General features: G+C 37.4%; 1 protein-coding gene across 1 annotated transcript; it reads right to left on the reverse strand.

Moving 5' to 3' along the window:
- Window positions 1–474: 474 nt before the first annotated feature.
- On the reverse strand, window positions 475–2745 carry LOC124936542 (uncharacterized oxidoreductase At1g06690, chloroplastic). The gene is made up of 10 exons (XM_047477049.1): window positions 2411–2745; window positions 2239–2330; window positions 2143–2183; window positions 1890–2054; window positions 1771–1793; window positions 1430–1501; window positions 1193–1360; window positions 1027–1109; window positions 821–883; window positions 475–732 (listed from the first exon to the last, which is right to left on the reverse strand). Exons 1-10 carry the CDS (start codon window positions 2622–2624, stop codon window positions 547–549), a joined length of 1107 nt encoding a protein of 368 aa, XP_047333005.1. The 5' UTR covers window positions 2625–2745; the 3' UTR covers window positions 475–546.
- Between the last annotated feature and the right edge of the window lie 12693 nt (window positions 2746–15438).

Genomic DNA, 15438 nt, shown 5'->3' on the forward strand with positions numbered 1-15438 from the left:
AACATAAAAACAGCCTTTTTTTTCATTGTCATCATTTTTTTTTTCAGTCACATTATCAGATAAGCTAGTATGAAGCTCAGCCATGGAATGGGCCATAGAAACAAATATTTTAAGATTCTTTGAAATGGTATGAACAATGATGGAAATTTGTTCTTGTTTCTATAATAAACTAGGCCTTGACAGGCTGACAGCCACAAAGGTACACGTTTGATTTGGATTTCCTTCTGCCTACAATTTCATCAAGTACCCTCATTGGTGCTTCTGTAGATTCGGCAACTGGTTCTACAACTCAATTATTTTGTCATACTTTTTTCCCTAATTGGAATTTCATCAAGTATTCTCATCTCCTTGAGGATCAAGAAATACACATAGAGTGTGTCATTTGTTGTTATTCATCCAACCGTGTTGAGTTTACAGAAACTCAGTATGTTTTTTTTCTTGTACGAGGCTAGAACAAGTAAACACAAGAACAAGTAAACACAAATAATTTATTTATACTTGTATGTAGATTCATATTGGGTATGATCAGATATACACATGAGTTTTTCACAAGTTCTCAACTGGAAACCCAATGACGGGTTTGATTTCCAATGCCAAAGATCTTAATTCATCAATCTCTTCATTTCCGAGCTTCCAACCTAGTGCACCCGCGAATTCTCTAGCCTGGTCTGCATTCTTAGCTCCTGGAATAGGTACCACGTTTTCTTGGCATATTAACCAATTGAGCACAACCTGTACAAAACGAGAATCATTTATATCAAATTTTCGTAAATCCCTTGGCAGTCTATTGAACCCTACTTAGTCTACAAATGTCACAAACCTGTGTCGCTGTTTTTCCATTCTTGTCGCCTATCTCTTTGATCCTCTTTATTAGAGGTTGAAGCTGCAAACAAAGAATCAATAGCTTCATTTGAAAACACTTTTTTCTATTGGATACCATATGAGATCACATTTAAAACTGAAGTTAGTCAGAAAGATATTTAGAAATTTATCGGCGTTTTATCATCCAGATGCTGTAACCCTTACCCTTGTCAACAACTCGGGTGTGTAAATCCTTCCTCGAGGACCAGTGGGTGGATTTGCAGGGGTGTATTTCCCTGTCAGAGCCCCTGCATATTTTCAATAACAATGCATATATGCTTGATTATATGAATATAAGAAGATATTATATTATTATTAGCATTATTATTACCTTGAGCAATAGGTGAATATGCAATTATAGTTACACCAAGTTCGTCGCAAGCAGTCTTAACGCCGTTCTCCTCTGGAAGTCTGTATATGAGACTGTAATTAACCTGGTTTGAAGCCAATGGTATGCCTCTTTTCCTAAGCTGTTCATGTGCAGCTCTAAGGCGTTTTTCTAAAACCACAATTAAATCAATAGCTCAGGAAAAGAAAAAATAAATAAAAATAACTTATAGCAATCTACCGTTGTAGTTGGAGACACCAACTGCTTTAACCAGGCCCTGTTCAACAGCATCAGCAAGACCATCAAGATATCCTGAAAATATAATTTTCATATTGAGAAAAAAGGAGAAAACCAGGAAATCACAACTAGCGTCCATAACATCGATTATATTTCCTTTTTGATTCATTGCATTTCTTTGTTTCTTGCCATCTGGTGTAAGTTTATCACCACTTTGATCCTAACTTTTAACTTATTTGCTTTGTTTTCTTCCTTGAGAAGCTCTCATTTTATCAAAGAATGAACAATTATTAACAACTCGAAATGGAAAACAAAAACTTGTTACATGGAAAGATTACTACAACCTTCATTTCCCCACAGGCCCGGCCTACAATGAGAGTATAGCCAATTAATCTCAATCTTTATCATTAACAGTGAATTTGTCTAGATACAACCTATATATAAACTATTGAAAAGTACAAACCAGTGGAGTTGATAAAGTTCGATAGAAGAAAGCTCAAGACGAGATAGAGAATCCTTTAGGGCGGAGATGACGCTCTGGCGGCCAAATCTCCATGGCAAAGCTGCAAATTTAGTTGCAACCGCTATCTCTACTTGAGGATCCTTCTCTTTTCTTTCCTTGATGAATCTATTCAAGTCAATTAAAAACACAATTGGGTTAGATTATTATATCATGAAGATATAGATTCATAAAAGTGTGGGAGACAATTACTTACTTCCCTAATAATGTCTCTGAGTTGATTGCACCAAAAGAGAGCTGCAAAAGAAAAAATCAGCATTTGTATTACAAAAAGGGAAAACAAGGGTATTACCTTTGAACCATACACTTCAGCAGTATCAATGAGAGTAATTCCGCAATCTAAACTGGTATCAAATGCAGTTTTAGCAGCTTTCATCTTTCTATCTGTGCATTAAACTAATAATATCAACAAGAACATGAACAATTGCAGAATTCCAAGATTTCTATTTGATTGTTATATTTACCATCCCATTCGAAGTTATTCCAGTAACTTGTATCGCCCCATGACCAAGCTCCAATACCCAGTTTCGTAACTTTGAGATCAGAGCCGCCCAATTTTAACTTTCCTTCCTCTTCCACTTTCCCGCCGGCCAAGTTCTCGGACGTAACTGCTCTTATTCTCTGTGTTCTTCTGGGACCCAGAACTGCGAGAAGTGCACCGGTAGAATGTAGAGCCATGAGTAAGATGATGATGCTTTTCGAAATGAGAATAGGGTTTTCTGGTCTAGAACCTAACAAAGGGAACTGAGATTATTAGGAGGGAAATAGGAACGCTTGGCCACAAGAATTCCATGACATCAAGAATAGAGTGTGGTCAGTTTTATTTCACTCTACCGACTTCTCCAATCATAAAAAGAAATATTTTTCTTTCATGAACAAGCCAATTTTATTCAATTCAGATGTTCTGCTACCGAAGAGAGTATTTTCTTATTGCGAAACAATCAGATTTCAGCAGCATTATTATATTAATAAATCAATGATCGGGTTGAAAAGAAGAGAGAACCAAAAACTCGGATTTCATTCTGGGTTCAGCCGCCATGTAAAACGAAATGAAAAGATGCGCTATTGAGTGAAACTTCATTCGCTTCACTCCCATGTAAAACGAAATGAAGAGAGACGTTATTGAGTGAAGCTTTCTTCGCTTCACTTGTCATGTAAAACAGATAGAATAGAGGTGCTATTGAGTGAAGATTCCTTCGCTTCAGTCTCCTTGTAAAAACGGACTGAAGAGAGACGTTATTGAGTGAAGCTTCCTTCGCATCACTTAGTTTATATGCCTGGAAGTTAATTGAAAACCTTCAACACATTAATGTTGAGAGTTTTAAGCGGTCGTGTAAAATATATTTTCCTTCATGTATGTAAACCCTATTGGAGAAATAAAACAAACGCGCTAACCAGTGAAGTAGTCTTCTTTTCTGTTTTACAAGTGCAACCTAGTGAAGTTGTCTTATTTTTTGTTTTGACAAGCGCAACCTAGTGAAGCTGTATTTTTTTTTTCTTCTGATTTTATAAACACAACCTAGTGAAGCTGTCTTCATTTCAGATTTTGCCGCAACCTAGTGAAGTTGTCTTCGTTTCAAAATTTGCAAGTGCAACCTAGTGAAGTTGTCTTCTTTTCTGTGAAGCTAAAATCATTGAATGAAGTATTAAAACAAAATTTTCCTGTTGCAATCCCACTATTCACTTTCTCAAGAGACTCTTCACATTCTCTCTTAGCGATCATCTTTAAACTTTGAAATCCCAGTGCTATTTTCTACGCTACGAGATTTCTTATGAAAATGTCATAAAACGAAGGCAACAACATCTTAGTGGATACTTCCAACGCCCGAGAGCTCATTTTGGCGGTGTGTAACAACATAAACGAAATTGTCCCTGTATCCAACGACAACGCCGACAACAAATCAGAGAGGTGCTTATTTTGATTCATATTGTGTTTCGAGTATTTTCATTACTATAACACCATTTTATTTCATTTCTTTCATAAAATACTGATTTTTTTATCTCTCACCGAAAATTTTGTGCTGTAGGGTTATAACGAATCAATATGAAAGGAAGAGGAAAACGAAGATGAAGTCATCGACTGATGAATCAGTTTTTATTCTTGCTTCTACAACTACTGATACTGCTACAACTACACATCTCAATCAAGAATTACCACCTTCCCCGAAAACCAGAAAAAGGAAAGTAGTATGTCAAACAAGATCATCCCCTAGTGGCCTTTTCAACCCGATTCAAAAACTTAGTGTAGAACAGAAGGAAGTTGTGAAGGAAATCGAGTTGGTTCTCTTCTTACATTGGATGTCTCTAAGTTCCTTGTTCATTTTTCGAAACACGTAGTCAGAACTTTTGACTACAAGAAGAGTTCTCTAGTATGTCCAACGTTGATCACATACTTATCGATGAAGACCTTGTCCAGTCCGTGCTGAACTTACCTAGAGGGGCACTGGACATAGTTGAGTTCATTGGGATCAACATACATGACCCTGACTATTATTCATTCTTGAGGGCTTAGAGGGTCATATGGAGCGTAAAAGAATCAACTTCAGCTCCTGAAACAAATACTATGATACCCAACATATTAAACACAAGTGCAGACGACGATTTCAAAATCGATTTCGTTGTCTTAAGTTTTTTATGTTCAGTTCAAAATTCACGAGCCATGTAAACATTTTTTCAAATCTATTATATATGTATTTGTGTTTGTGAATACTTACACATGTATTATATTAATTCAAGTTCAAAATTCTCAAATCCTTAATGAATGTTGAGAACATAAAGAACCTGAACTGGTGCAAATTCACAATAGAAGGATTGGTTGACAGTGTCCGAAGATGGAAATTAAATGATGTAAAAGGAAAACAATAATATTTTGATGGACCTCTAATCTTTTTATTGGTAAATATTCTATTCACTAATAATTACACTCTTCTATTTGTTTTATAGATATGAAATATTCACTAACATGTTTCTTTTTTTCCAGATATGCTACTTACATGGTGTTTTTGTAAATGGTGTACAATATCCTTATCAAAGATCTTTTCCAATCATCTCTTGCTGGGATGACACCATATTATCAGAAATTATCATGTTAGAATCTCGAGCGAGTGGTTTTGGATGTGTGAGGGCACGCCTACCAATTAACGAAAATGAACCTGAGATTCTAGTTCATTTATTGCAATTACCTGAACACGAGATGATGAATTTGAATAATCCAACGAACACAGATAAGGTATTGAATGGACAAATTTACTTATATTTGTCTATACATTCATATTTTTGAGACTAATAAAGTATTGTGTTTATTATCTATAGATATTAACATCTAAAGTCTCTCAAACTTTTAAAGATATGGCACAACAACTGTTAGAGAAACGCAACATCGATCACAAGCCTATTTTTGAGGCCAGTTTCCTGAATCTGACAGAGTCAGAAGTGTTCATCAAACACTTGAAAGTGAATGTAGAGGGTTATGTGAATAGGGAAGATCCTCCAAAGGTGGCACTTGGGGACACTTTAGATAGTGATGACGTGAAAATTAATAGTCCCAACCCCTCCGAGGATTCAAATGCGAACAATGAAGATAGTCCAACACACTCTTTTAAATGGAATGATTTAGGCGAGAAATCCAAAGCTTGTGAAGCTTATGAATCTTCTGAGATGAAGATGAGGGGGGATGCGTTAATATTAGAGACTATCCAAAGAGGAAGATCACCAAAATCCTTGTGCGCCTTCAATCCCCCTACATCAAAGTTGTGGCCAATAAGTTGAGAAAAATAACAAACAAGGAACAAAGATTGGCCGATTTCGTTTTTCTGAAGACCTAGATGAAAGTTAAGTAAAGCAAGCTTTTCTCAAATGAAAATAACAAAGTAGCTATGTTCAAATGAATGTGCTTTGTAGGGAGGTACTCATCAATGGGTTTCCCAATATAACCCGTGCCCTATTTCAAACAATGAAAGAAAAAACAGAAGTTGCGAGTGAAGTAGTGGATGCTTGGGCCCGTATAATGAACTCGAAATTTAGGAGGTTTGAAGGCATGAAAAACGAATAATTTATTTTTCTACATCATCATATGTAAGTAATTCACTTGGTTTTGTGCTATGTATTGCTCAATGTTAATGACATTGATAATTTAGAATTTATTTCCAAGTTAATATGCAATTTGGTTACACATTATTTTCCTCTACAGTTAAGGAAGATATGATGAATTGTAATATAACATAAGAAGACATAAAAAATGCTGACCTCGTATTTAAACCCTTCAAATTAAGCAATTTCGTTTAAGCTTATATGCAATGATATCAAATAATTATTCTTTGTATTCTTTTTACAGATATTCCTACCGGTCAATGGTCATCCATAGCTGGCATTACTATGTTATATGTGCGAATATGCCTGTTCCAAAAATCAAAATACTAGACAACAGCGGAATTCCGCATGGTAGGACATTTATGGGTAAGTATACCGGTATAAGAACACATATGACACATTTTGTTTCTTTTTTGAGATATTTAAGCCTACTAGAATTAGCTTATAAATTAGAATCAATGAGGTTGACTTCTGTAAAACTGAAGTACTAAGATCCAAAAAACAAAACCTGTTGTGGTATTTATTGTATGAGGCATTTGGAAACTTATAGAGGATATTGGACTAACTGGGATATTGACATCACTAAGGACAATGTAAGTGTTAAAAATATGTTCTTCATTTGCACAGTTTTACTTGGTTTGATTTGCTTATACTTTCTCTTGTTGTTTTGAAGGCTGAAGAAGCTTTGAGCACACTCATGATAAAATACCTATAAAAATTCTTATGTCAGACCTGCATGATAATAAGAGAAACTTAAATAATTCACTTAGATTAAGATAAGAGTTGTATAAATGAATTTGAATTATTATATTTCACATTATACACTTATTATTTATGGTGATAATAGTTTTTCATGTTGTTGCTGTTTGTTTTCTTATGATTCACTTATATGATAATAATATAAGAGTGTACATTTCATGTAACACCACTACCGGACTAAGGTAAAAATATTAATACATTAATGTAAAATCATTTATTCATTTCATGTAACACCACTACCACACTAAGGTAAAAACATTAATACATTAATGTAAAATCATTTATTCCTTTCATATAACACCACTACCGCACTAAGGTAAAAAAAATATATTAATGTAAAATTATTTATTCCTTTCATGTAACACCACTACCGCACTAAGGTAAAAACATTTATACATTAATGTAAAATCATTTATTCCTTTCATGTAACACCACTACCGAACTAAGGTAAGAACATTAATACATTAATGTAAAATCATTTATTCCTTTATGAACAGGAGCCTCTTAATGAAGCTTACTTCACATATATTTACATCAAATAATGAATAGGCAAAGAAACCGGTCTCTTCATCTTCCCTCTCACTATCATCAAATAATCTACCGACAAACAAAACAAACAGGTTCATCTGCTACCTCATTCTCTTCATTTAGTGAGTGATTGTCAGTTCTTGGAAAAGGTCTGGAGAAACTGTCAAGTATCAGATTAGTTTGTTGAGGCCTGTTGGATGCAAATCCGGTCTAGGATTTGATAACGATGACTTAGACAAGTCCTATAAGAAGTTAAACTCAACAACTGATAAGCTTAAGCCAATAAGATTTGTCAAAGGGAGTTTAACTAATACTAGAACTGATCCAAACTTTGAGGATTTAACTTTAAAGGATGAAATAACTTATGTTCCGCCAACTGTTAGCTAACTGAAACCTAGGTTAGAAGCGGCCAGCAAGTCTAGCATATCAAAACCTGACAGGAAGTCAAGGATTTTTAAAAGAAAAACATCCTCTAAAGTTAAGGGATCAACGACTAGTAGAAAGACGTCTGCTAATCCTAAATTATACGCACTTATCACTACATAAAATGGGAAATCCATCAAGATAACTCAAATATGGATCTCTAAGGGACTGATTGACCGAGGATCTAAGTGAATGTGGGTACCAAAATATGTAAATACATTTTTGTGTAAGTGGTATAAGGTAGCAGCATGAAGGAAAAGTGGAGCACATTCTTTTGAGAACATGCTGCAGAAGATCAACAAGTGGCCCATTTGCCATTTCCACAGACTAAGTGTTTCTTCCTTAAAAATATTTTTGGACTTAAGGACCTTAAAACATTCATTTATTCATTCTGTAAATATGCATAAATTGAGGGGGAAATTTAATTTTTAAATTGTTTAAACAGATGAACGCAGACGAAAGCTTTAATTGGTCTATTAGACAAGGACGTCTAATAGAAAAACAGTACTTAGACATACATCTGTTTACATATAGTTTGTGCTTCTGAGATGGAATGTCTTGGTTTAAAACCTGTGCGGTTAGACGTCGAAGTCTAATAGATGTTTAGACGTTTATAAGACTAGCGTAGATAGATGCTAACGTCTAATACGTGTTGTCCATGCCTAATTAGACGTCTACGTCTAATAGACGTTTAGACCTCTATAAGACAAGCGTGATTAGACGCATACGTCTAATAGACGTCTATTCAACTTAGATGCCAGAATGTAGAAGCAAAGGACACGTCTAACTATGTGTGCAAATAGACGCTTCATCTTCGGACTAATTGAGGACATTTGTCTTCACGCGTAGTCATCTAATTTTCCCGCTCAAACACTAAACAGTCATTTATTGACGACTTGAAGACACATGTCTTTCAATGTCAAGGAAAATGACTAACATACCCTTAAATATTAAATTATTATTGGTTTAAACCCAGTTAATGATGACTACCTTTGGGGATAATGCCTCTAACATTAATTGTTGGGCCTTCTTTGTCAAAGGTGACGGTTAAAACATGTGACCTTTCAGATTCTATTTAAGGAGATTGTGCATGTGTTTGAAGATTTTACGCTTACAAGTTTTTAAGAACCCTAATTTTTCTCTAACTTCTCTATAAGAAATCGTGTTTATTTTCTTCATCTTTTCTCAAAATGACTAACATGAAAAATGGCCCGGCAGGCCGGGCTATCGGGGACCTCAACGCGCCCACTACTTTGACTCCTTTTATGCAATTAGAAACTCCAAATAACTTTATTGATTCCAACACAATTTATCCTTTTGGAACTGACGTAACAAACTACGCGAGCCTCCCAACGAAACCAACAAAAATCCTTTCCAAATAATCAAAATAAAAGGCAGTTTCATAATGGTGGTATACCAGCCGCCTGTTCTTCCACTTCCAGTTCCAATCGTAGCATATAGATCCGTATATCTGAATCGGCTTTTAGAGAGGGAAGATGCGGCTACTCTCCTAACCCAGCCAGCCCACGGGAAAGCCTCTTGTTGTGGGAGTTTCCCGTTGAGTTGAGGCAAGCTTAGCCACCAGCCCCCTTCCTTATACATAGGAAGCTCTTGGGTAAAACTTTTGACCACGTAGCGGTCTCCGGAGAATAAAGCCAGCCCCTTAGGGTTAATGACGCGATGGGCAAAGACAAAGGAATATGGATGAACGACACCTTTCGATTTCAAGACACTCTAACACACGAGGAATATACGCGGATAATAGAAAGAAGACAAAGAACATAACTTAGATTTATGACTTTTTGTATTTTTTTCTTTTCATGAAAATTTTCTTTTGAATTTTCGAGCGACTCTTTGTAAACATGAGGATGAGGGGTGTACAGTTTGTGATTGCGAGTTTGGTTTAATCCACAGACCTAAACAATAAAACACAACTTCTTTTAACATACTAATTCTCTTATGAATGGAAAATGAGCGCATATACTTAAATATTAGGATATACGTGCATTTAAGTAAAGGGATTACTTTTCTATCATCTCTCCATCTCTCTTGACGGAGCAACTACAAGGCATACCACGGAGGAGATATCCAACGAACATGTAAGTATCGTGCCACTCTAAATCTATGACATTTTTCTATTTTTCATCGACAAGTAAACGAGCTTCACTTAGCTCAGAATTCACGACTCTTCGTGGAATTCATTACATCCCTCGTCGACGAACGTGATTTACTCAGCTTAAAATCTACGATTCTTCGTATAATTCTTTCTATTTTTTGTCGACGATAACATATAATTCGGATCCACGAATTTGTTGTAAAACCTTTTCTATTACTTTTCTACATAAGCATGAGTGTTTTCCAACTCAGAGTTCACGATATTTCACCGACAATCGAGCTCCATTCAATTTAGAGTTTTTGACTCTTCACAGAATCATTCACACCTTTCGTCGATGAATGAATGAATCTTCATGGAATTCTCTCTTTCCCTCGTCGACGAATGTATAAGCACCACTCAACTCAAGATCCACTATTCTTCACTACACTTCTTAGTTCCTTCATTGACGAACGCATGAGCGATTTCCTTATTGCATTAAAAAAATGTGTTTTGAAATTACCGAAATGACTAATCTTTCCTTGCCTTTGTGTTTGTGAATGTTTGTATGATTATAGTTATTGTCACTAACTTTCCATGATACCTCTTAATTTAAACAACATGACTAACCAACCGTCGAGATTCAATGAATCAATTGATAAAAAATAGAGGAGCTTCGGGCTACGCTTCTACAACTCGAGGAACAGTTTGACGCCCTCACCTCAGAGATCAATAGTTGCACGACACTCGACTCCCCTAGACTTGAAGGATTAAAAAGTAAGAGACAAGGGGGAAACAAAGAGTTCCTATGATTCATGGATTGATGGAAAACAATTAGAACATATGATCTACCAGATAAATTAGCCCATACAAACATGCCTTAAAAATGACATCTCGAGGATCAAATTAGAGTCGAAGAGGATAGGAGGCCCTATCCAAACAAGCTTCTTTATCAGAACACGAATCAGACAAACACATCAAGTGTTGGATTGGGGCACCCACCTAAACCAACCAGAAAATCCGATGCTCTAACAATGTCTCAATCAAAGGTCTTCAAAATGCTAGTGGAATAAAGATTAATCAATTCACTAGTGCTAGAACCAGAAGAGGAATCGATTGGAAGAAACAAGGTCGAATGGTGTCATTATCACCAAGTGAAAGGGATTGTAACTAATAAGTGTTATTCCCTCAAGCATAAAATTCAGAATCTTATGGACTTTAAGATCATTCCAGTACCGAAGTATATATCTAACTCACTACTTACACACGCGGTCAATCTGTTCAAGGCAAAGGAAGAATAATGCAAGAAGACCTCACACAACTAAGAGTCCCGTCGTTCATGCTCCTACATCTTCCTCAATTTCCATTTTCAAACTTTTTTTACACATTCAGAACTATGTTGGACCTCATTTCTCCATAATATGAGAATACATAGGCAGCCACTATCACGAGCTCGGTCCCAATACAAATAAACATAAAAATAAAAACAAAAAACCTATGTCAACACTAAGAGAATTTTAATTAATATAAAAATGATGATAAAAGAAAATAAAAAATGACCATCAAAAAATAATTCTTTTGATAACGAGCATAAAGTTGACACATCGAACATTATCTTTACATATAGTGAAATTGTTCTACTATCAAGTCATGCCCTTTGACTTGAAGAACACATGGCCTACATACCAGCAAGCAAGAACGATGATTCTACATGTCATGATCCACAAAAAAGTAGAAATCTACGTTGATTACATGATCGTCAAATCGCTAGAACGAGAGGAACACATCCAGAATCTCGACTTATTTCTACAACGCATCAGAAAGTGCCAGAGCCGACTAAATCCAAAGAAATACATGTTCAGAATAATAATCGAAAAACTCTTGAATTTCTTATCACACAATAAGGTATTGAAGTAGATCTGATCAAGATACAAGCAATCATGGTCATTCCTGCTCCCTGAAGTGAGAAAGAATTGTGAGACTTTCTATGTAAACTCTAGTATAGAAGTCGCTTCATAAATAACTTGACCATGACCAAATGTTTGTTTGGGACGACGCTTGTCAAAACGAGTATCTCAAGAATCCCTGTGGAGGAAAGAGTTACCCAAAGCTAGTGAGATTCTTTTTGTGTGCAGCCAAGTGAGTTTATAGTCTCTTCGTAATTGTTATTTGTGAGCGAAATCAAATTATAAAGTTGGGCGTGGCCCGTAATTCTGTGTGTTTTCTACTTTCCTGCATACTTATTGATTGTTGTGAGTTCGTTGTTTATTTCTGTGCGAGAAGTAAACCTCGGTGTTGAGTTTGGATGATTGTTTTGGTGCGCAAAATAAGCCGCACAAGGGCGAAAAAGTTAGTAAAATCCACTACATTATTTGCCCGTGTGACAGGTGGTATCAAAACTCAACCAAGCGTCCTTGTCCAACTCAAGTGTTATATTTATAGCCAAAGAAATAACATCTACCCAAGAAAATAACGAACTCAGGACGTGGGGTCTAACTGCTCGGTCGTGGGTGCTAAATCGTGGGTCTCAACTGCCAATAATGGGTCTTTAATTGCCCACTATCTAGTCCCACGTTCTTCCTTGGTCTAGTTGCGCCACAGGCTGCTGGATGTGGGTATAACTGCAAGTAGTGGGCTGTAACCGTCCACTGCACCCACGTTTTCCCTCGAACCCAGCTGTTGTTGACTTTATTCCCCACCTCAGTCCATCATGCCGACTTTTCCGGTCCTCAACCCATCATTCCAATATTTTCGGGTCCTTAACTCATCATGCCGACATTTCAGGGTCCCTCGTTTGATCTCCCTCGGTCCTCCTCTAACCGTCATCGGTCGACTCCGTATTTTCCGCAATCTATGTGCGCACTCTCAATGTGTTGGCCGTTGTCACTCTTTTGCACCTAGGTCGCTTGCACACGACCATAGTTAGGCTCGGTCTTGGCACTCCACATCATGCCAAGACAAACACACATGTTAACATTTATCTTTTGGTCCTGGTATTCAATATTCATGCCACGACAAAAACTTTGGACACTTAGCACTCTACAACTCTGGTGCCCATGCCGCACACCCACGACATTCTTTTTAGGCACCTCTCGGTCCTAGCCATCCGCAATCAAGCCAAGACTGAGGCCACATTTCAAGGGTGTAACATACCACCCCCACTAGAGGAATCCAACGTCCTCGTTGGGGCCTGCACCAATCTTGCCTCTCCCAAGTACTTAAGAATTATTTCCTCAGTCTTCCTAGCCGAACTCGCTTTCAGCCTTGCCCTCCTGACTGTGTACTCGTATAATCTTTCCACTCTCGAGACAGAGGTCTTCCTGCTTCCATTTAGGAATTTTTCTGCACCCAAGTATTTAGCAAACCCTTCCTCGATCTCCTCCGCTGAAGACACCTTTAGCACCCCCATTGAGACCGTATACTTGGCTGATCTACCCACACACGGGATAAAGATCTTCCCACTTGCACTTGGGAATTCGAGAACGAAGCCCTTTGAGAGATATTTTCCCAATCTCCCCGGAATATGTGATGGTCGCTACAGTAGACCCACTTCCATCTTCTTCTCGGTCTTGTCCAGTTTGCACACAAAACAAGCCATTAGCTTCACCCGCGGCTGATGTTTGGGACCCTCTTTGGTTACCTTTCGAGCATCTTTCGAAAGTCTGGACCTAGAAAACGTCAGGACCTTAGTACAGGCCGACACTTGGCCCTTTCTGGCCTTCATCTCCAACCCAGTCGACGCATATGCCTCCTCTTCCCCCACACGGCTTTCAACTAGCTGCATGGCTGCAAGGAATCCCGACTTACTTTTATTTGGAGAGTTGTAAGTTCCTGTTATGAGTGTGGGGGATCAACAATGAAAATCCCTCCCAAGTGAGGCATCACAACCACCTTCACTTAGTGGACTTCAAAGCAATCGGGGGTGAGAATCCTAATGCTAAGAAGCACACTCAAAGGGACAAGGGGAAGGCTAAATCTTATGAAATAGAGACAGCCAAGTCCGAGGATTCTAGCAAAAATAAGGAAACAAAAAGGAGTTTTGTTTTCAGGGACCGTGCCAACCAGGGGTGTTTCATTTGTGTAGGAGACCACCGCATGAAAGACTGTCCAAAGCGTGCAAGGGTAGCAGCACTCTTGGCCGAGAAAGAGGATGAGCCTAACGAAGAAGCTCCTGTAAGGGTGAATCCGATGCAGCTATTGAGTGTTTTGCATGCGGAGAAATCATATCCAGGAATGGGATTGATGTTTGTGAAAGTCTACATCAATGAAAGAGAAGTGATGGCGTTGGTTGATTTGGGGACCACACATAATTTTGTTGCAGACCGAGAGATTCAGAAGTTGGGATTGGTGATGTCCCCACACAAGAGCCAATTGAAGACCTTGAATTCTGAAGCCACACCAAATAATGGCATGGCTGCCTCCTAAGATGTGTGTCCCTCTAATCCTCTATTTGATAGTGACGGAAACCGCGATGAGTAGTTTACTCAATCAAAAAACAAAGAGAATACCAAATCACAATCCACTACGTGATGAAGAGAATGACAGTCTACGAACTTAAGTATCCACCAATAGAAAAAGTGTGTTTGGCCCTAGTGTGGGTTACCAAAACGCTAAGGTATTAAATGCAAGCTCATACGATTAAACTGGTGTCAATGTTATATTTAGCCACCACATGTTCTAGAAGACGATATTGTCTCCTAAATTAACTAAGTGGATGCTGATGATCTCGGAGTATGACATCGTATATATGATGCATAAGTCCATCAAAGGAAGCGTTGTATCAGAATTTCTAGAAGATCAACTTATTGAAGTAGAAGACGATGGCGAGCTAACTTTTCTAGACGGTGAAGTAATGACCTTAAATATGACGAATTGGAAGATACGATTGGACGGAGCATCAATTAAAAAAGGCTAGTATATAAGGATCCTACTCATCAATTTTGTAGGAACATAAAATCTTATCTCAATCAAGTTTGAGTATCTTGTGATGAACAACGAAGTAGAGTATGAAGCATGTTGTCTAGTCTAAAGATAACCCAAAAGAATGGAGTCAAAAAATTAGAAGTGGTAGGTGACTCTAACTTATTCCTTTCACAAGCTCGAGGTGAATGTGAAGTAAAAGGAGAAAACTTGAAGCCTTATCATCAATAGTTGTCACTTTGAGAACCATGTTCGAGCACATGACATTCATATATGCCTTGGGAAGTTTGAATCGATTCACCAACACTCTAGCTACACTAGCAACAATGGCACAAATTCCAGAAGGAATCAAAATCAAACCCTTGAAGATTCGATAGAAGAAAAAATGAGACTTCAAGAAGAAGATGATGGCCAATACATATGTAACCCCTAAAGCGTTGTCCGAGAATTACAGAAGTAAATCAAACACGATGAATATCCTTCCCACTTCCATAAGAAATAAAGGAGGACTTTGTGTAAATACACTACTAACTTTGTGCTATTAGTTAGAATGTTGTATCGACGATCTTGGGACCGTCAAAACATGTTATGTATTGATCAATATCCAACAGCCAAGAACATAGATGAAGTCCTCACAGACACATGTGGACCACACATGAATGACTCGATACCAAACTATTG

Source organism: Impatiens glandulifera, chromosome 4 (assembly GCF_907164915.1).
Source record: "Impatiens glandulifera chromosome 4, dImpGla2.1, whole genome shotgun sequence".
Classification (NCBI taxonomy): domain Eukaryota; kingdom Viridiplantae; phylum Streptophyta; class Magnoliopsida; order Ericales; family Balsaminaceae; genus Impatiens; species Impatiens glandulifera.

What these genes read in the sequence shown, in the direction of transcription:
- LOC124936542 (XM_047477049.1), bottom strand. Translation starts at nt 2,624, where the DNA reads ATGGCTCTACATTCTACCGGTGCACTTCTCGCAGTTCTGGGTCCCAGA. An exon ending in TCAGAGACATTATTAGGGAA is followed by an intron (nt 2,055 to 2,142) that starts GTAAGTAATTGT and finishes TGACTTGAATAG; the next exon opens with ATTCATCAAGGAAAGAAAAG. An exon ending in GGGCCTGTGGGGAAATGAAG is followed by an intron (nt 1,502 to 1,770) that starts GTTGTAGTAATC and finishes TTATATTTTCAG; the next exon opens with GATATCTTGATGGTCTTGCT.